The 22200-nt window shown below is 38.4% G+C and overlaps 2 protein-coding genes across 9 annotated transcripts in view; one reads left to right on the forward strand and one right to left on the reverse strand.

Moving 5' to 3' along the window:
* Window positions 1-22200, forward strand: part of NBEA (neurobeachin) — a 612623-nt gene that overhangs the window by 402324 nt on the left and 188099 nt on the right. For all 8 annotated transcript variants that reach the window (XM_059902450.1, XM_059902451.1, XM_059902453.1 and 5 more), the window contains one exon: window positions 6845-6981. In XM_059902450.1, the coding sequence (XP_059758433.1) occupies window positions 6845-6981 (137 nt within the window). The remainder of the gene's footprint in view (window positions 1-6844; window positions 6982-22200) is intronic.
* MAB21L1 (mab-21 like 1) lies at window positions 9234-10748 on the reverse strand. Its single transcript, XM_059902984.1, has one exon. The coding sequence runs from the start codon at window positions 10675-10677 to the stop codon at window positions 9598-9600; it is 1080 nt and encodes a 359-aa protein (XP_059758967.1). The 5' UTR covers window positions 10678-10748; the 3' UTR covers window positions 9234-9597.

The following is a 22200-nucleotide window of genomic DNA, read 5'->3' on the forward strand; positions in this document are numbered from 1 at the left end:
GGAACAAATGAGAGTCGTACACGTCAAGTGCTTTAACAATGCCTAGCTAAACCCTTTCTCCCTTATGCTATGCTTATTCCTGTATATTTCTTATCTTTACTATGTATTTTAAGCTCTTTGTGGGTAAAATCCATGTCTTATACATTATTGCATTCTCTCTCAGTGCACAAAACAGTGTATAATTTTTGTTGACTACATGAATGAATGAATGCTGAGTTAAATGTCTCTCTAAGCATTTAATTTACAAAGAGGAAACAACTTACACACTGGGAAAAATATGGCAGTTATAAAATTATGTCATTTAAAAAAATAATAGTATGCGTGTGATATAGCTGGACTGACCAATTACATTATAACTCTTACTGGTTTTCAGCATATTTTAAATTGATCTCTTCTATAAAATGCAATGTTTTTCATATTTTTAAAGAACGATTTGAAATCAATTCCAGAAAAATACAAAAGATGTAATCTATTATTTTAATTGACCTTTTTACTATGACATATAAATGCAACAATGGTGTATATCGTTTTCTATATTCTATATTCAATTCCGTAAACACAGATGCTTACTGTGTGACAGAGCCTGTGTTAGATGCAGAAGATAAAGCCCCAGTCTTCAAGTAGCTTATGCCAAATGGGAGAAACAGCCTTCTAAACACACAATATTCGATATAAGTGCTTCAATAAAGATGTGCCCGGGAAACTATGGGAACGTAAAGACAAGGCACTAGTCCAACCAAGAGGTGGAAAGACCTAGTCCTCCTGGTCCAGTAGATTTAAGTCATCTCCCCTGCTTTATTCACTCATCCAGTCTAGTAGGAACTTACTCTTCTTGACCATTAAATGATATCCTAGTGCTATAAAAGAGTCAATACTCGTCCAGAGAGTGAAAAATGGATTCCATATGTTGAACTGAATGTGATACAACTAGAAACACAAATCTCAGCTGGCTCACCTAGTGCATCAAAAGGCAGAGCAAATTATCACAATGAACATAAAAACTATCACCGTTTTTGGTATATTTTTGTGCTGGAAAATAAGTCAGTAATATTTTACTTAGAGTATATATGCTTTGTAAGCTTTTTCTTCTATAAAGTTGTCGTTGTAGAAAATGCACTAGTTTCTGTGGGTTTCTTTTTAACATAAAGTATTATCTGTCCTACAAGGGAATCAAAAAACATAAATGGTATGTTAAAGTTAGAGCCTATCAGATTCTCTCTCAGGACTTTTAAAAATTGTGTATTATAAACACATTAAATGAGATTTTAGATAGATGTTCTACCATGGTGAACAGATATTTTGTTAAAATGCAGCCTTCAATTGCTCTTATATAGAGGGCTCCATTCTTTCTGTTTCTGTTTCAGACTCTGGTAAGCTGAGTTTTACCAGAGGTAGGTTTGCTCAAATCTGAAAAGATTCATGTGCATTCTCAAGCACCTGTCTCATTTTGCACAGTAATAATCTAAGGAAACCACTGCACTGTGGGGATGATTGATTATTTTTCATCTCAGCCTAAGGATAGGTTGTGTTCAGAAAGTCACCAGAGAGCACAAAGAGGCCACTTCTTGGGCACAGTGAGCTTGGTATAAAATTTGGATTTATAGAGTGTTTATACTCAGTAGTGTGGTGTGTGTATGCTAGAGAAGGAGATAATAATGTTGGAAGTTAAATTTATAACTCTTGGGTTATGTATTTTATCAGTTGTTCAAGTTATATTTTCCTGATTTAAGCAAAAATATTATGTAACTCTTTTCATCGCAAGAAAAGTTTTTGAAAATTTCAGAGCATCATTATTCTGATAATATATTTGGACCACTAACAATATTCTCCGTACATAAAGGAATGCGTCACTGGTAGAGATTTTGTTACTATGCTTTCTTTTTTTCTGAGGCATTTCAAATGCTTGAAACCCAGGGAAGTCAGTACTCTGGGTAAAAGGAATCTCAGATCTTCTGCAGCATTTTCCCCCTAACTTCCCTCTCCCTCAGGCACATACACAGACATCTCCATTTTCTTAATGCCTAAAGTTTTCCTAGGATTCCAAAACAAAGTTCCAACTTTCTCATATTCTCATATTCTTCAGTTGCTTTGAGATTCAAACATTTTATTCTTTTAATTCTGTGGGGGAAACATTTTCTTTAAATTGATAGTGCCCTACTTAAAAATAAGTCCAAAGCAGTGACAAATATTTTAGATATGTTCAGTCACTCATGCTGTTAGTTATTTTCCTACAAATTTTATCACATTATAGAGTTGTAAATTTTTACTTATCATATTTTCATCTTAAAAATTTTTTGGAATGATATCCTTTTTCAGTAATCATAAAGGATCTCAGATTAGTTTTATTTCTTCTAAATAATGCAGGATTTTAAGTTTAGTAATTTTACAAAGATTAGTCAACGCTTATTATCCCAAAATAATGGTCTTTTACATGTTCCAAAAGCAAATTGAACATGTGGTTTCAAAGTAAGTGAGTTTGGAGTAAATCCATACAGCTGATAAAATTGTATTAATATTAAACTAAGGTTAGAAAATATTCAAGTGACTCTAAAATACATCATAATTTCATGTACACTAAGTATAGTTTTTGCCAACTGAAAGTCATCAAATAATTGTAACGATGCCAGTTTTAATTAAACTTCAGCTCCTTGTCCCTATGTATATATTCTTTGTCGTGCTTTATATTGAAACTTGTAAAGAATTTTAGCATCGTTTGAGAATTTAATCGCCATAATTGACTTTTAATAGCCAGAATGCTGTTGACCCCCCTTAAAAAATGATTAATTCCTGGATCTGAGGAAGAGAAAAGCAGCCCCTGACCTCAGGAAACAAATGGACCTGACCCTTACAAGGAGGCCTCGGTATCATTGGGAGCTGGCCTGGGGCTCACAGCTCCGCCGTGGTGCTCTCCTGTTGGACATAAACAACCTCACAGAATACCAGCATCAGACAAGGCCACGTGATGATGTGAGGCAAAAAACAACTTTGTAATTTTGTCTAAGCACAGACAAAAACAGGGTTACTCTGCACAACGCCTACACATCAACATCCCCCTTCCGTCATTATAGGAGTGACTGCTACTTCTTTGTCAATTACAGTTTTTAGCCTAGGTCTAGTCCTAGATAAGATTTATTAAGATCTCCAATCACAGAATTATTGCCACTCCCTGACAGAGCCCAATGTGGAGCAAAGCCCTGCTTCCTTGAACCCTTCCCCAAATCACTTAACAAAGACCCTGATCCTACAATACAATAAGTCCTTTCTGACACCCTCTTACTTAGTCATCTCATGGTTCCTTCCCATGTCTCCCTCACTGCAAGTGAGCAATCAACCCAACTGTCTACACTACAGTTATGTTGCTGGTGGTCTTTGGCAGGAAGGTATTGACACATCCATAGCCCCAAAATTGTGAACACTGAACTAGTAGTTAAATAAAAATGTAAAAGAACTGTATAAACTGTAAAGTTCTGTTTAAAAGTTGATGTATTAAGACTTATAGGCTTAGAATTATGTTTTCAGTAGAATCCTCCAAACCCACAAGTGGTTTTTAACATTCTAACTTTAAATTATATTTGATGAATAGTTCCCTTCCTAAATATAAAACATATGTATTTTCTACCCTAGGTTTACCCTCTCAACTGATTAAAGATCCCATGGCTCTAAAGAGAAGTTTATTCTTCTAAAGAATCTTTCCATTATGCTTGGGTGATCTTTGTTCTAGTTCAGATTTTAAATTAGCATTTAAATTAATGGCAAGTAATATCCCTATCCTTTCAAAAATAGTAATGGATCAATATTTCTTAAACATTATAGTGCCAGTTCTAAAAGGTAAATAAAATTATTTTTCCTTTAGTTACCACTTCAGATGGTAGAATTTTAAACTATTGTATGCAGCAATACAAGGGGAGGAGGTTCCATTTATTTCACTATCTTTTAATATCTGTCACCTTACTTCTGTGTGTGCTTGAGGACATTGATGTAATTTACCCTTTAATTGCCATAGTATTGATTAGAATGAATATATCTATACTCAGTCCCCGACTCACTACACCAAACAGTCATGAGATTAAATTTGTACCTAGTTATCGTCTGGAACAGAATCTCCCAGATCACCATCTCTCTGACATCTAGACATGCTGCCCTTTCTAAACTATTTTTATTTGGAAAGGGATCCAAGGTTTTCAAATAACGAGATCTTCCATATGGAAGATCTGCTGGTTTGTGATTGTGCCTTATGTAAACATTTTAATATCGGATCCAGAGGCTCCCCCAAAGGGGATTAAAACATAATCCCTCTCTGTATTGCTGTAGTGGATTAACTCTATTCTCTCTGCGGCTGGTTTGCTCCCTGAAGGCTACAACAAAAAGACCCAGCACTCCTTAAACATGCTATGGAATTGGAAGTTGTAATTGGAGATTTCCAAAGGACAAGGGTAAAAATGACACACTATTAAGGCTGAATATTTCATGAGTGTCTTTCTTAAAGAAGGACCGGTTCGAAGCCCTTTTATAAACCCCCAGAAAATCTCAATTCAATAGAATGAGATTGGAGTAAAATCAAAAGGAAAACGCGGTCGCCTTTCAGAAACGCAAACAGGTAGCGAAAATGTGCTCCCCGTTAAAAGTTCATGGAATTGTGGACTTAAAATTCGTAATACTGTATATCTCGATAAATTAGTTGGTATGGTTTTGATAATGTGCATCATGATTTTTTAATTTTTTTCCAATTTAATTGGATATGTTAAATTATATTTTAAGAGAACGCAGCAGTTCGCCATTTTTAATGTTTTTGACCACTCATCGTCTCCAAATGCCAGAAATCTCTGTTAAACCAGAAATCACTAGCTTTCTGTGTTTAGAATGACGACTTTTCTGAGGTTTTATCAAGGCCCAACGATGTGTAAGAAGACACTTTGTTTCCGATGTGAATCAGGTCACCTTCTTTCTCACCTTACTCCAATCAAGAGTACACCTCCTGGATTTCTCCTGAAGGGAAATATGAAAAGTGGCATCCAGAGGAGCGTCCCGGTGGCTTAAGGGTTAAGGGAGCGGTTCGAACCGGCCCGAGCGTTGGGGGCTTCGGAGGGGGCGCGGAGGCAGGAGGCGCCGCCGAGCGCGCGCACAGACCCTCCAATAAACACAAAGGAGGGCCTGGGGAATAGAAACCCAAATCCACTTGTAATCGTACAAGAGATTCGGGCATAATTACTTGAGCAACCTAGATTAAGATTGATGAGCCTTTAAAGTGGCGCTTTAGATCGACCGCCTCGCCCTTTGGAAAGAAAAACCTTATGGAGCCGAGGTGGACCCCGACTCCGCTCGGCTCAGGCGGAAGCTACCCGCCCGAGACCCAGGCCGGGAGTCCACGCGCCCGGGGGCCGAGCCCCCTGGTGCGGGCTCGTCGGAGATAGAAAGCCGTGAAGTCAAAGCAGGGGCTTGGCGTTAGCCTGACCCGGGCGGGCGGTCACGGTCGGCGGTGCGGGCTGACACTGACACAGTTTGCTCCATAGCCACCCCTTTAAGCGCGACAGCAGCCGACCGATTCCTCTCTGGTCCTCCCGCGGCAGAAACGCCCGGCTTTGTGCAGGACGGTCGTGGATTCGGTGTGTGCTGCTCCCTGGAAGCGCGAACTCCGCTGCCGTCCCCGCGCGGCCGGGCCGGGCCTGCTCGCTGCGGCCGGGCCGGTGGCGGTGCGAGCCGGTCTCCCCGCGAGGAGCCACCGCCGGGGGGGTGGGGGTGGGGGGGCGGGGGCTGGGCCTGGGCAACCGCAGGGGGCCTGCCTTTTCATTGCTTTCCTCCTGCTGTTACTGTGACTCATTTGTCTGCATTTGGGGGGGAGGGATGGAAGGGAATATGATGCACCCTTACTACAGAAAAACAAATGCATTTTTTCTGATTTCTAAGTCTTTAAGTCGAGGGTAGAGAAGAATGCCCCCCCCCTTCGGGGAACCTTAAAGGAGCAGTTAGGTAATCCCGCTTTGAATTAATATTCTAATACGTGAAATTTGTAATTTTCGTCTTTAACTCGGAGGGAATTCGAAGTCAGCGCCTTAGTAGGCACACTTTCTAAAACATTTCTTTTACTGAAGCTTAGTCTCTCTCGTCCCACAAGTTGAGAAACAACACTTTTCAAATGCTTTTCTGAGAATCGTTTTGTTCAGGCGTCTTACAATTTCATTAGTTTTGACCTGTGCTCAGTGAGAAAAATCACTGCTACAGTTTTCTTTCTTTTCTGCATAAAAATGTATTTAATGCCCGTGTTTGCGCGTATATCGGTGTGCGGTGCGCCTTAGGATGTCGATATTAATCTGCCTGCAAGATGCAAACCCGTCAGCGCAGTGGAATTTATATATTAGACCCTATACCCCTTCACGTCCTCCCGCCCATCCTGGGGGGACGCTACTGCCCAGGGGACGGGGCTGGGCTTTGGGGACGGCGCTGACTGCCCAGCGCGTCTCTCGGAACGCCGTTGATGCTCAGTGGAGAATCGGGGCCTTAAGAGAGTCCGTTCTGCACTTTTAAGCTGGTTAAGGTCAGCGCCTCACTAACCATGTAGGATTTCTAAGCAGAGGTTGCAGACTCGCTTACTGAAAGTCACTTATTCGATATTCTGATCTCTTTGAGTTTTTATAGAATTATTTGTCTCTAGTCTCGTTATAAGGTAATGTGTAAAAGCTAAGCAGACTTACCTCACATGAAAGGAGCTTGCTGCATAATCTAGACACTGCTTTTTCAGTGCATCTCTAAAACTAAAAACCTGTGGTACCCTTCCGGGAGGGAGCGGGAGCGAGGGAGCGGGAGAGGGGCGCAGAGGCGCAGCCTGACTCCCTACCCTCTCTTTCAGGCCCAGTGGTTCTCAGCACTCCTGCCCAGCTCATTGCTCCTGTGGTGGTGGCCAAGGGGACTCTTTCCATCACCACGACAGAAATCTACTTCGAGGTGGATGAGGATGATCCTGCCTTCAAGAAGATCGACACGAAAGTGAGTTCGAGTGATTCCGTGTACAGCACTGGTGGCTTTGTGGCAGGAAGTGGTTTTCAATTTTGCTTGGTTTTGAATGACAGTGGGGGAAGGGAGCACATTCTCATCCTTACAGAAAATAAAATGAATGAAATAACACATGCTCTATTTTATGGGATTGAAGAATGTATTAACAACTCTAAATCCTGTATACCAGAGCATGCACATTTTAACGGTCTCTCTATGAGTGCCTTTGTGTGCACTTGGGCAGATTTGGTAGTGAAGCCAATTGCTCCCAGGCCCCTGGGGTACAGCATCTCAGGCTCTCTGGGAAGACTGGGAAAGGTCTCATGACATTTCTTACTAAGATCACTTTTAATTTCCAAAAGTGTATATTGCAATATGAACAATAATTCATTAAAAGGTTGTAAGAAAACTACGGAGCACATTTAGCTATAAATTCATCTCCGTTATTACATCCAGTTTTCATCTCCTGAAATAAGAATGGGTTTTATATGTGATTTTAAGAGGAAGAGAAATCAATTATCTGAGAAGCTTTCATTTAAAATGTGTATACATAGTACATACTGGCGCTCAGATGTTTAAAGTTTGTATTCTTCTGTGGGTGTAGTGCCAGACAATATATGTTCAGATGATTTGAAATGCATAAATATTTGTTTATTATATCTTATTTTGTAAATTTTAAAACCTGAGTATTCAACAGCTCTATACCTCTACAATTTCTTCTGAAATCAATTTTGTTGTTGTTTTAACTTTTATGTTATTGTGCAATTTGTAAACTTTTTTCCTGAGGCTAAGAATTCAAGAACATAAGTGTCATGCTAGATAATCAAGCATCATTTTACAGAGATCTTCCTTTGAAGTATTTTTCAGAGGCAATTGTTCTAAAATAGCGAAAGACAAATGCTCCCGTAGATCCAGAACCTTATTATTTATATTTAATTTATATACAGAAGTAAAGCATTCTAAAACACTATTTGTAGAATAGCAATTGAAAGTCTAAAATGTACCCCCACCTGAGTTAACTAACTACCCTAAGGCCCACAGGTGATTAGCCCCTCCCGCACTTGTTGACTCTTAAAATACTCTGAGGGATAATCACAGGACTTCTTTAACTTCTAGCTCCAAAAGAATGGCATTTTGAAAATGAGTTTGAATGTAGTGCATGTGATTTTAAATAATTTTAAATTTGTCTTTATGCTTTTATCATTGGCTTGCCCTATGAAGTAAAAAGTAATTTTGGATTTCTGATTCATTCATTCTGCCGTGGAACCCTTACTGCATAAAACAAGGCTTGGCATAAAATAGGTCAGAAATTATCTTCATTTCATTAGCGTAGTTTTCATATACAAATTTTAAAAGTTTTATTAGGATTTTGTTAAGTTCATTTCCTCTGAGTTAGTCTGATTTTTAACTCAGCAACCTTGACTGTCATGACATATTTCATCCTTATATTATCAAAAATTCTACAAAAATATTAACCCAGAAGAGCAAGCTTTCAAAGGTAGATTTGAATTGCGTCTGTTGTAGAATGGACTAGTCTTATAAGTAAGTCAGAAACTGACAGTAGATCACTGTATTCTGTAGCTATACAAAAAGAGCTTTTCTCCAATATTTTAAGGTTTTATTTTTAATTATTTCATTAGCATGTTTCTCAAAAGGTTTAAAATATTCAAGTGGGTTCAATTTTCAAAGTGAAGCATTACATCTTTTGACAGGAAAACAATTTAAAGTGAGACACAACAACTTTTATTTTACTTCATTTATTAGCTTCTAATTAAATAAAAACCAGCAACAGAAATTAAAATCTAAATCACAAAAGTAATTATCCAGTGTATTTCAAGTGCATTTTTCAAATATATAATTCAGATATTCAAGCGTTATTATATAAGCTGAATTCAAATTTCTTTGAATATATTTAAATAACATTTCAAGTATATTTATGGAATGTTAGAAATAGAACAAGCAATATATTTGAAACAAAATGTAAACTTTTTAAAGTTCAGACACTTTCAAAGACAGATAAAAGTACCAGGAGGAAATCTACCTTTAAATTATATCTTTGTTAGTGGAAAATGTCTGGAAGTATCCAAAATGGCAATTTAACTTCTGTTCACCAAATCACAAAACACCAACATCCACACTTTCAAAGACAATGTGAGATCACAATATTTGTTACAAATTAAAATATACATTACACTTTCCTTCAGATGGCATATCCAAACCGTGTTTACTCACAGCCAGATGCACCTAAATCGCCAGGATTGCTGTAATCCTTTGATGGTTAAGCAGTGTTCACTGTGGTCTTGCATTACAGCCAGGCTGTTCTCCGGGTGTTACTGTGTACTTTTCAAGGGAGATATGAAATCCTTTGTAAAGAAGTCTTCTAATACTTGTGAGTTTGAGGTGTTCTCCATCTGCTTTCCCTACTTCTTTTCCTCCCCTTGGAGGGGTGGGTGAGATGATGCCTAAACGTTGTGTTAGTACTCCTTTTTAAGGAAGAGATTGTTTGCACTGTCCAGTGGAATATTAGATAGGAATCGAACAGGAAGTTTACACTTAACGAGAACTTTAAGAATAGTATAATCACATTTCGGCTCTCGATTAAATTGTCCTCTAAAGTTTTTCCAAACTTTTCGGGTTGGTCAGGATCTCTCTTGCCAGTCGCCACGTTTGTTTGGCAGCGTTCTCGAGAGCCGAGTGAGGTTTGCCTTGAAACAGATCTAAGTTCGGTAGGAAGTAGTGAGGACACCGCCGGCACTGCAGGCAGGAGATAAGTTGCAGCAAAATCCCGTTAAGCCGGTCACCCAGGCAAGACTCGTCCCAGTCCGACTCCCGGGGATGCTTTTCACACTCATAGGAAACCAGAGTCTTCATGTGGTAATTGTTCAGGGGCTGGCCTGGCAGTTCAAGGTGACGGTCCCGTAAGGTTTTGAGGATGGAGAGGCATTTCTTCCTGCAGCCCCCCATCTGCAGTCTGTTCTCTGCCTCCGCGAACTGCAGCACCCAGGCGTCGCTCTCGGCCGAGCTCTGCTTGCCGGCCAGGGAGTGGCACTCCTTGGACAGGAGATTGAACCCTTCCGCCTTGACCTCCGCCACCCGGTTGGGTCCCGGCCAGGGGATGTGGGGAAGTGGCCAGTGGGCAGCACTCCTGGGCCAGATCCCAGTGCATTTAAAAGCCGGGGTGATCTGCACCACGTACCTATCTCGGATTCTCAGTTTCACTTCGCTGGTGTCTGCCACCATCTTTACCACATCCCTGTAGCTACATTTGTCTACCGCTTGAGCCACCAGCGTCTGAAACCGGGACCGGATTTTGCGCGCCGAGAGGTAGCCGGAGGCGGTAATGAATTCCACCCAGAGGGACATGCTCCTCTTGCGCCCGTCGCTCAACTTCAACACCGCGCAGCCGGGCAGCGAGCCGTCGTCCACAAAGTTGAACACCCCCATTTGGTTAAGGTAAAGCACCACTTCAAATTCGGTGGGGGAGATGACCTCGAGGCCCTCGTAGCGATTGTCCATCTCGTTGAGAGAGCTGATGAACCGGGGCTCCTGCACTTCCACCTCCTTCAGGACGTCGGAAACTACTTTGCAGACTTCCCGGATAGTTTTGGCAATGGCAGCTTTCCTGGCTTGGCATTTTTCGTTGTAGTATTTATTCAGGTGGTAGACCAGCTTGGCCTGGGCCGCGATCATGTTGGGGCAGAGATCCGGATTGTACACCGGAGTCTCGCAATAAGCTGTGGGATCCAATGCGGCTGCTAGAGCTGGAGCCAACTTCGGTGGAGAAACGGGCCGCCGCGCTCAGAAATGTATCAGAAACGTCTTTCCGAAGTGCTGCAGTGGTGGATTCCTAGCGCCGCTTTCCCCTTCCTTTTATCTTTGAGGCCAGCCGGTCTTAAAGTGAAAGGTTGGTCTCCCCCCTCTCTCTCTTCCTCTTTTAAAGAATCCTTGTGTGAGAGAAACGCATGGAGAGATCACCTTCTCAGTAATAAAAACAAAAGTTGCGCTGAGACCCAGCAAAGCTCTTCCAGTAGTCAAAATAATCAACCCTTTCCGTATTTATTTACGCTTTCCTGTAATCATGGTGTGTGCAGGACTGTTAGTCAGATGGAGGAAAAGTGTGCTGAGTGTGTGTCGGGGGTGCGTGTGCGTGTGTATATGTCAGAAGAAGCTGCGGTTGGTTTGTCTAAGAGCCCAGATGCACTCGTGTGGAAATTATAAAGGCAGGGCCAGGCAGGCTGGCGGCCAATCGCCACTGGGCTCGTCACCACAGCCTCCGTCAGCTCCAACCCGGCTAATTAATCCCCCCTCATGGATATAGGCACACAAACTAAAGGTAGGAGGCTGCTGCCGGGCAGAAAACCACCCAGGCCACCTAGACAGTTTTGGAAATCAAGAGGAATCTCTCAGCTTTGGTATTAATTGAAGCATATTGACGTTTTGAAAAGACTTGGCAAAGTGGTTCTCTTCTGTGCTTGAAAACCCTGCTTGTCTTTTTACTGAGGAAATGCAAATACAGGTGTACTAAGGGTCATCCATCAATTGGTGAACTAGATGGGGTTTTCTGAAACAAAAGTCACTAACTTGCATTTAGAGTAAGATAATTAACGCCTGTTAATCCTCGAGGTCTTTTTGAATGCAGGGTGGGAGTTTGCTCTTTCATGTATATGCAAGTTGGCTTTAGATGGACCAGTACCTGTATAATTTTCTGGATGTTCTGTGTTAGAATGATTTTTTTTTTAATGTTATACGGTGTTTTACCTATGTTTTTTCTCATTTGCAGTTGTTGAAAGGAATCTGAAAATTATTGCTGTTAGATATTGTCTACCTCAGTTTAAGTTAGGATGTTTCAAAAACGTTTAGTACACCCCTCCCCCCATCCGCAGTCCTCTTTGTACTTTGCCCAACATTATAACCAGGACACTACGTTTTGTACGCATTGGCAGAAATATTTGTGAAATAAACTATCTCTGTGATTCAGAGGTTATTTTAATGTGAGTTCCTAATGAGCTGTATTTTAATACGTGAAAATTCAGGAGAGATCATCTAACCTACTGGCAGATACCTATCCTGAAATTTCGTAGGTTTGGGGTTTCTGTCTTATTTACAGATGCATAATTAAGGATATATCTCCTCTCCTAAGGGTCCTTAGTGGTCACCTGACAGTAGACTTCTAATTTTATACTATTTCATGTGACTTGATTAAGGGAAATGGTTAAGATTTTTAAAGAAAATTAATTTTGCAGTCATCGGGGTTTTACATTTAAATATCATTTTTGAAAACTTTGAAAGAAATCAATATTTCTAAATTTGGGAACCTTGAAAAAGGAGGGGAGAAATGGATTTATATAGAACATTTTTTTTTTTTCCTGGTGGTACCAACTGTGTCCTTAATGTACAGGAAATGGAAGAAATACTACTTAGGGGTTCTGTAGTTGTTTTTAAACCTAGGCAGATTTTTAATTCCCTACCTTTAATTTAGATGCCATCTCTTTCAAATTAAGAATATTTCCAGCAAAATCCTATAATTCCTGGAACAGGTTTGTAGGCACTTTCTTTCAGAGCCACTTGTAACAAGATTTTGTTCAGGGCTCCCTCTTTACTCAAGCTTTTGATTTTTTTTTTTTTTTCTTCTTCTTTGCACAGGTACAGCATCATACTTTCTTGTTATCCAAGAGTGGGAGATTTCGATTTAGCTTAAAATAGTACATTAGATTCGGGGCTCACGGCATCCACCTACTCTGTTCCCCAAGAGCCTTCCATTTCCTTAGGAGCAGGGATTGGGCGCACCCGCCAGCCCCTCCCCACTTTGCCGGCGATGCGGGTGAACGCATTGCTACCTTTTGGCAGTTGGAAAAGGAGGCAGATCAGAGCCGGAGAACCTGCGGCCAAGAAGGCGAAGATGTGCCGTGGTCTCCGGGGAAAAGCCACCTCTGTCCCCACCCAGTGCAGGTCCTGCGTGCTTCCCACTGGTCCCCTCTCTCCCGCTGCTCTACACTCCCGGCCCATCCTTCTTTCCTCTCTCTGCTCCATGTCCCATAGGCAGGCTTTGGTGTGTGTGCGTGCGTATGGGTTGTTTTAAAACCTTACTTAGTGTCCCAGGTTTCTCCACGTCCGCTCCAGGCCAGGTTCTCCGCCCTCGCGGCCCCCTCCCTGCCCGGCCGCCGCCCGGGCCCACGTGTGGTCGCGGCCGAGCCCGCGCTTTCTGGTGGCCGGCCGCGGGCCCCTGCGCCCCGCGCGCTCTTCCTTGGGTTCAGGTCAGAGTGGCTTGGTAGAGACCTGGCCCCTCGATTTCTTGGGCCACCTTCAGGTGCCCCCCGATTGTCGAGGAGGGGAGGCAGCCTGGGACGCAGAGGCCCCAGGGCCGTTCGGGGGACCGTGGCGCGGCCGTCCGGGTGGGTCTCACTGGAAGGGCGCGAGGGGCGCCGGGCAGCCGCGCTGGAGCCAGGCGCGCAGGTGGCGCATCTTCGAGGCTCACTGTGCGGCTTAATTGGGTTAAAGCAAAGCTAAACGCCGGAGCACTTCGTGCAAACTAATTGGTGTAACCAGGGCCTTTTCACTAACGATTTGCACTTTGAAGAAGAAAATGGATGGTGAGAAAAGGACCAAGAAACTCGTTAGTCCCAGAGTGTTCCCGGGAAGTGAAGTCATTCGGTTTCAAGGACGCTGGGACTGTGTTTTCTGAGCTGCTTCCTTCAGCACCCTTTACGCAGGGAGCTGACAGTGATTTACATAACATAGGATTCAGGCACCCGTCCTTATCACTGTGGGTGAACTGGCCGCCCTAGCATAATACTTCCGCGCAAGTAGTGCTTGCTGCTGCAACACAGTGATTTTCTATTACACTGAACACGTGAAACGAATTGCCTTCTGTAGCTGATCCTTTCAGCGATGTCAGGCGCTTCTCATTGTTGAAGGGAAAATTAAACTATTCTGAGTGTGCTTTCTATCCCTTAATTTTTTTTTTTTTTTTGAAATGACCTATGGAGAATATACAGTACATTTTTGTGTAGTTCTGCTGATTTTCATCTAGGCTTTGGAGATAAACTTGTTTTGTGGGAGCAACTTATTTAACTATTTTATAGTAATTTTAAAAAAAAATCATTTGACCTATTGAACTAGTTATTTTATATGATTGTGTAATACATGGAGATAGCTTAAAATCGATTTATTTACTTCTGTGAAGAGTTCATAAAACAACTCTAATGACACCAGTCTTATATTATTTTTTTTACTATAAATATAATCATAGTGGTTAGTACTGGAATGAAAGCTTGCATGTGTCCCATGCTTTAGGATATAAATGCTTAATTGTTTTCATTGGTATGCTGTTCAGACATCTTTGACATGAGCTAATAATAGAATGATAATTGAAGAAAACTGACCTAATTGAAGAAAAAAACCCCAAGAATCTCAGGATTTAATGACAGTTTGAGATGCTTACATTCGAATGGTATTTGGGATTTTAAGGTCTAACCGACTTGACTTTTCCATTTCATTCACTTAGTTTATTAGGCAGCCTTGATTTATTTTTTTTAATATATCTTTCCTGGAGTATAACTGCTTCACAATACTGCCCTAGCCTCTATCACACAACAAAGTGAATCAGTCATATGCATACATACATCCCCATATCATACATCCCCACATCCCCTCCCTCTTGAGGCTCCCTCCCACCGTCCCTATCCCACCCCTCTAGGTGGTCACAAAGCACCGAGCTGATCTCCCTATGCTATGCGGCTGCTTCCCACTAACTATCTATTTTACATTTGGTAGTGTATACATGTCAGTGCCACTCTCACTTCGCCCCAGCTTCCCCTTCCCCCCAACCCTCGTCCTCAGGTCCATTCTCTATGTCTGCGTCTTTATTCCTGCCCTGCCACTAGGTTAATCAGTACCATTTTTTTTTTTTTAGATTCCATATATATGCATTAGCGTACGGTATTTGTTTTTCTCTTTCTGACTTCACTCTGTATGGCAGACTCTAGGTCCATCCACATCACTACAAATAACTCAATTTTGTTTCCTTTTATGGCTGAGTAATATTCCATTGTATATATGTGCCACATCTTCTTTATCCATTCATCTGTCAATGGACATTTAGGTTGCTTCCATGTCCTGGCTATTGTAAATAGTGCTGCAATGAAAATTGTGGTACATGTCTCTTTTTGAATTATGGTTTCCTCAGAGTATATGCCCATTAGTGGGATTGGGCAGCCTTGATTTAAAATGTGCAATTATGAAAAAAATTGGAGAAAGTCACAAGCACACCATTATCATAAATTTTAGGACTAATAATGCATATAAAATAATTAAATATTGTGATCCTTAACACTTTCAAGCATTCAAAATAACAATGGCAAAATAATTTTTCCTGAGGTTCTAATTCCTAGGTAACTTATCCCTCCCTTCTGTAAACCTACATAACTTATATGGGACACAGAAAGTAATGTGCAAATAGGCACCTCATTAGGTTAAAGAAAAACTCTATTATGTTGAGAAATGTAGGAATGCAAGGTTTCTGTGTTTTAAAAAAACTAATTTAAATGTGAATTGCCTGTTCATAAATTTAAGCAATTGTGACCTTTCATCTGGAAAAATGTATCTGTTAGTTAGAGGATATGTATGCACACACATGTTAAATGCTCACATAAATATTGTTTTGTGTTTTTTCATTATCTGCTGGCTGCTATTCTAGTCACAGGTATTCATGAATTTAAAGTTTTATTTTTTTAATATGTGCTTATTACACTGGGGAGATAAAAAGAATATGAAGTTGAGTTTATTAAATTATTTATCCCTACTGCTGGAGTGGCTTTGAAGGCTCATTGTACGCATCTGATTTCTGCCCCCGTCTTCTTTTTTTTAAATGCACCCGGGCTATTTCATCTGTTTCATTCTGCCAGACACAATATATTTCTTTTTTTACACTAGAGAAATTAAAGACAGATATTTGTGCAGGGTTTTCTTTATGTGTCACATTAAATAAAGTAAAATAGAGGGAGTTTTTCTGGTAATCTAACTTGATGGCATCTATACCTTTCTTCCTGTTGTGACTCCTTGTATAAGAACACTTAAAACAAAATAGCTTGAAAGCTTCAAAAGTTTCAATGAGTTCTTAAAATAATTATTTCATATTTTAATATCAGGTTTATGACAAAGTAGAGCAGAGAATTGAGGTCACTGTTTGCACAATTTAAACCCTATTTTATTTCTTTTATCAGAGCATCCTGATAATTGTGGTTAAGTTTTAAAAATTATTTTCTTAATTCTTCACTGGAATGTTCAAGACTGTTGCCTCAGTTTTCCTCATCCCCCTAGTATATGATAATATAGTCACGTTGGTAGTAGGGAGTACTTTTTTTTCCCCTACGGTGTTGCTTAGTAAATTTGTTATTGGTATTAATAAATGTTGAAAAGAAAGTAACTTTGAGATTAAAAATGGAAGTTGGAAGGGTACTTTACAAGAATTATCACCACTGCTAGATTTTCAGATTTGAGGTGATTCTGGATAACTCTGGCCAAAACCTTTCTCTTGGTAGAAAAAAGAAATTTAAAGCCTGGGTTATTTAGATAATTGTCTCTCTTTCCTCACTTCATTTGTATACACAGCGGTGCAGGATATCTTAAGTTGCATCTGTAAACTAACAAATCTGAGGGGCAAGGTTGTCAACCAAAAGATTTTTTTATTGTTCACTATCATTCGTGATCTCTAACCCTTTCCAAACATTTAAGGATATTGAGGTCAATCAATCATTTGTTGAGTATCATGGAGGAAGTATTGATTCCAGTATTCCAATTCCCCACTGACCCTTTAGAAAGTCACTGTTATCTTTATAATCTGTAAAATTTAAATTCATTTTACTAGATTTCAGCTTATGTTTTTAATTTGGATATTATAGACATATTGTGACAGGATAAATGGGCTCATGTGATTCTTTTCTATATGAATATATGAAAACTAGGTATTCCTTAACCCATTACTAACATGGATTTATAGACTTCTGCGTACATGACTACATCTTTAGTACTCTTAGTACGGTACAGTTTTATTGCACTTAGAGAAAACAATGGAATCAGATGTGATTAGTGTCTGTTAATCTGTACGTCTGTAGTGGGTCATCCAGGACTGCATAGCTCTCATTACTATCCCAGACTGTATGTGATTAAGCCACTGAAAATATTCGACATAACCTTGAGACTAGAGTACAGAATGTAGATAATCAGCTTCCAGTGACTACATGTCTAAAATAACATTTCCTATTCCTAATTTACAGTTTCAGAGCTTATTTTTTAATGAGCAAAGCAATTCCTCTAAGCTAGGATTTATTTTTTTAATGATCAGTAACTGGAGTAAGTAATAATTTAAAAGGATAATTATACTAATAAAAACCTATTACCTTTATCACATGTATTATATGTGATAAAATAAATACTTTGTAGAAAAAGATGGAAATCTATTTATGAATAGGAATTTCCTTTATAACTTTACATATAGATACAGACTATAAACATTTTCTGAGAATAGGTCACCTAAATAATATTTAATTTCTACTTATGTATGATTATTTTCACGATTCTAATAATATACATTTCAGTGTACCTATGTGTACTATTTCTTGAAAGCGCAATTTCCCATATGATTTGTCAAAAATGTCAAGTCAAAAGTACTAATAAGTTACAACTTTTTAATCTAGGTGTTTGTTTATTTTATCTAAGCATCTAGATCAAATTAAAAGCATGAAGAGCATAAAGAGTTTGTAAGACATAGTGTCTCTGAAAAAAACTTGTGAACTCAGTGGAAAAAAAGGTATAGCTTTATTATTTTATTTTTATGTGAAATCTATTTATTATTAAAGTCAGGTTTATTATGTATGTTTTGCATACAGTACTGATCTAGTCTATGATTTTTCAATGTGAATGTTCCAGTCTATGAATTCTGACAAATGTGTACAGTCATGTAACATCTGGGACATAGAACATTTCCATGGACACAAGAAAAGTTTCCTCATGCCCCTATTTTATTTTTTAATTTGTAAATGTTATGATTCATTTATAAGTGGGTGTTTTAGTTTTATATCCAAAAAACTTTAGACTATAAGCACCTTTAGTTATTCCCCTAGAACTTATTATTTCATCATGCTTCTAACTTAAGACCAGTTTTAATCAGAGAGCACCAAAGTAGAGGCAAAATGTAAAATGCTACTTCAGATGTAGAAGCAATAGGTTCACAGTTTTTATTTTACATGAAAGTTGTTTCATTTCAATATGTGACATTAAATGCTTGGTAAAGGATTCATTTTCAAAGGAACTGGTAATATTTGTTGTGCTCGCATGAATATATGTATTAGATTTAGGAATATAGTTTACAGTTTGCACATCAAAATACGTATTAAGAAACAGGTGTTCCTCATGTAAGTTAGCAATATTTGTAATGTTACTAGCTTTATGTTATTAGAGAAATAAATCTCCTCTCAGTATTTAAGTTACATTTTACTTTACATTTTCAGTAAATTAATCCTCCCTTTGAATGGTGGGGGACAAGGCCAAGGAGTTTATTAGAGTTAATATTAATTAATATATACACATTCTGGGAACATATGCTTCGAATCCTAATTTTGTATAAATATACATTGTCATTTAAATTTAGATGGTTATAAATACTCCAAATGAAGAATTCTTAAATTGTAGTAGTGCAAACATACTCATTGATAATGAAGCCCTTTCAAGTATTTTGCCTTTTTACAACTTGGCATAGTACAACTAGTCTTCTCTTTTCTTCCTCCAAGATATAAAAATACAAAATTATTTAAATGCTTTCTGTTTTATATTTTTATTTGGCAATTATAATAGGAATTTTAATGTTATGCATGCTTACAGGCCTATTAAGAAAGAAGTTATTGTTTTCTTAATAATCTTAAACCATTTTTAGGAAGTACACTCTTTTTATGGTTTGCAAAATAGCCTGTGCATGCAGGCTGTATGTATACACACACACACACACACACACACACACACACACACACACACACACACACACACAGTGTTTCAGATAGTAAAAGACTGAATTGGCCTCTATACATTTTTTATGTTAACCTGTTAAAAGGAAGCAGCCACTAAATATAGGATTCTTGTCGCCACCAGGATTTAATATCACATCTGCCAGATTGTTCTGTAATAACCCTTACAGTTTTCAATAATACCTTAAGAGATTGCAGCTAAATGGATTTTTAAAGTAGTAATAACTGGAAGTTCCAACAGTATTTATCCAGTCATATATACTATGGCAGTTTTGAATGTCATGAGCTTTTAATTGCAAAATTGAGAAGTTTAAACATTACTTGCCATTCTGTCCGTAGAAGTAAAAATATATTGCTCAGTCACTCACATACATCATATGCATGCGTATACATAAAAACGCCTTCACTTACTTAAAACTGTTTTCACTTTTTTTGCAACAGGCCAAGGTTAAATTTTTTGCAATGTAAACCTGTATCTGATAAGCAAATTGCATAACTCACCGGGGGGGAAAAGTGTGGGGTTTTTTGGTCTGGGGTTTTTTTTTTGTTTTTTGTTGTTGTTTTTTCCCCTTTTACTAGCAAATTCAGTTCTTCATTTGTTTTGCTCTCCACGCTGCATTAGCACAGTTTTCCCCTGTGTGCATCTGCCAGTGTACAATTTAGCCACGGGCATCTGTAGACCTTGTGGTGATCAGTATTGCAGGCAAAAGCCATATGTGTTTAAATAAAAAAAAAATCTCTTTATTTCATTTGCTGTTTTAACTGGATGGATAACTTTTGTGCCTCAAGACAGAAGAAGAAAAAATACAGAAATAATTAATTGCCTCTATTCTTGAGGCAGTTTCATTTCCCCCTCCAATATGGAATGCTTGTCAGCTTTCCTGATAAATGACTGCATGTATTTGCATAGATTTTACATTAACACAAAAATTAGTTTTATTTGTGGAAAACTAGTTTACATAATAATATAAAACCTATTGTTATTGATTATGTTTCCAAGCATTGATGATTTTTTAAAGGGATTGTAGTCTTCTTATTTTTCAAAGATCTGATCAACCTATTTCTTAATTTAAAGTTTCTTTTGCTTTATATAGTTTTGCACTATACATAAAAATGTTAAAATTTGAAAAATTATTTTCTAGATATATTAACCACCGCTGTTTCAGATCCATGGTGGGTAGCACTCATTTGGTAAAAAGATTCTGATTTTAAACTTTTGCCGAGGAATATTTTTAAATACATATTATCAACTACATACACCTTCAACAGTTGGCGGATTGCATCTGTGCAAATGATTTTAATTTTCATATTCATGTTATCAAAAGGATGTGTACTATATTGAGCGTGTGTACTTGAGTTCACTCCTGAGACATTATGCATTGTTTACAACCAAATTTAAAATATATCTGAGAACTATCCTTTCTATCTTCAATCTGTTTCCTTAAATGTACTTAATCAATTGATCACCCTAATGCAGCCTTGAAAAAAAAAAACACTCTGCTGGAGCTATTTGGGTGCTGAAAACAATTCTCCTTCTCTAAGTGGCAGGCAGTAGATATTTATTCATATTGTAAACTGGCTTCTTGTTGTCTAGAGGCAACCTGCTAATTATGTGCTATCATTGTATTATCCATGTTATGGAAAATCCAAATATGTTCACTGTTAGTTAGATCACAAAGCTTTTCATAAAATATACTTGATCCTCAAGAAACCTACTACACTTAATGGCAACCTAAACCAAGAGTGTCTCTGCTGCTCCTTGATTCTGGGACACCCTGGGTGCCAGCTGTCACAGCTCAGCTAATGATGACAAATGCCCCTCTCTATGCAGATTGCGGAGCTTGCAGGCTGCCGTGAAAGGCAACCAGATTACCTTTCTTCAGATAGTAACTTAACCTTTTAAACTCATGTCAGAATAAAATTATCAGCTGTGATAGTTTCAATATCTGTATCTTTAAAAACAAAAAATCAGAACAATATCAAATTACACTGACTTTTAAAAAAAAATGTTTCCAATTTTTGTATAATTTATATTGCTTTACCGTTGAATGCTATAATCTTCTTAAATCAGAAAGTCTAGGAAAGATATACTTCACAACCGCACTAGAGTGTGTATTTGAACGCTGAATATAACTCAAGTAGTGTGAATTATTGAGAAAATTATCCAGATTGTTTGGGCGAGAAAATAGGCTGGTGAAATTTTGAGGGAAAAATTTTTTTTTTCCTTCTCTTCAGCTGCGTGGTAAAGCCTCTGTTCTCCTGCTATGTGTATAGGCCCAGCCTGTTCCAAATAAATGGTAAATTATTTCTTTAAAATTCTATGGATTATTCCAAAATGATTTAGGGGGTAGTTGTTTACTGATGATAGTTTTCTCTGTTTTCAAACTTGAGCTTTTGTTTTAAGCTGTTAATTTGTGCTGTAGAAATTTGTTATTATATTATGATCCATATACTACACAGATTATTCAAAACATTAATGAACACCGTTAGCCATAATGTAATACAGGGAGATAAGTTGCCTTAATTATTAAATGAGGTAATACTTTACAATTGCAACATTCTTTTTGATTTACAAAAGACTTTTATATGCATTTATTCATTTGATACTTAAAATTCTGTGAGTAGAGAGATGGGTGATAAGGAATGGGGACCAATACTTAATGAGCATTTAATTTCCTTCAATCTTCACAAGAAGTATTAGTTCCCATTTACAAATAAAGAGACTGACGTTTAGAAAGGTTAAATGTCTTACCAAGGGTCACAAAAGGAATTGCAAAACTAGGTCTGTCTGACTGTGACTCCTATTGGCACTACGGTATCTAGACTGTATATTGCAGAGCTGTATGTATATGTGTAAGTATGTATGCATGAGTGCACACATGCATGTCCTGTCTACACCCAGAAATAATTTTAGCAACTGCTACTAGGATGTAAGTGTTATTCTGAAAAGAAACTATGGGCTTACATTTACATTAAGAGTATGATTGATGAGTTCTAAAGATTGCGTTCTTTATAGGAGGTTTTTAATTAAGTAAATATTGAGACACTTTTTATGTTATCGATTTTTATTTTATAATAATATATCGATCTATCTCATAGGGAGAAACTACTTAGGAAATATACATATACTATTTAATAAATATCAAATTGGACTAATTCACCTAAAGAACCACTTCATTGCAAAACCTAAGTTTAA

Source organism: Balaenoptera ricei, chromosome 18 (genome assembly GCF_028023285.1).
Source record: "Balaenoptera ricei isolate mBalRic1 chromosome 18, mBalRic1.hap2, whole genome shotgun sequence".
Taxonomy (NCBI): domain Eukaryota; kingdom Metazoa; phylum Chordata; class Mammalia; order Artiodactyla; family Balaenopteridae; genus Balaenoptera; species Balaenoptera ricei.

Coding starts and splice junctions, on each gene's coding strand:
- MAB21L1 (XM_059902984.1), bottom strand. CDS start 10,677: ATGATCGCGGCCCAGGCCAAGCTGGTCTACCACCTGAATAAATACTAC.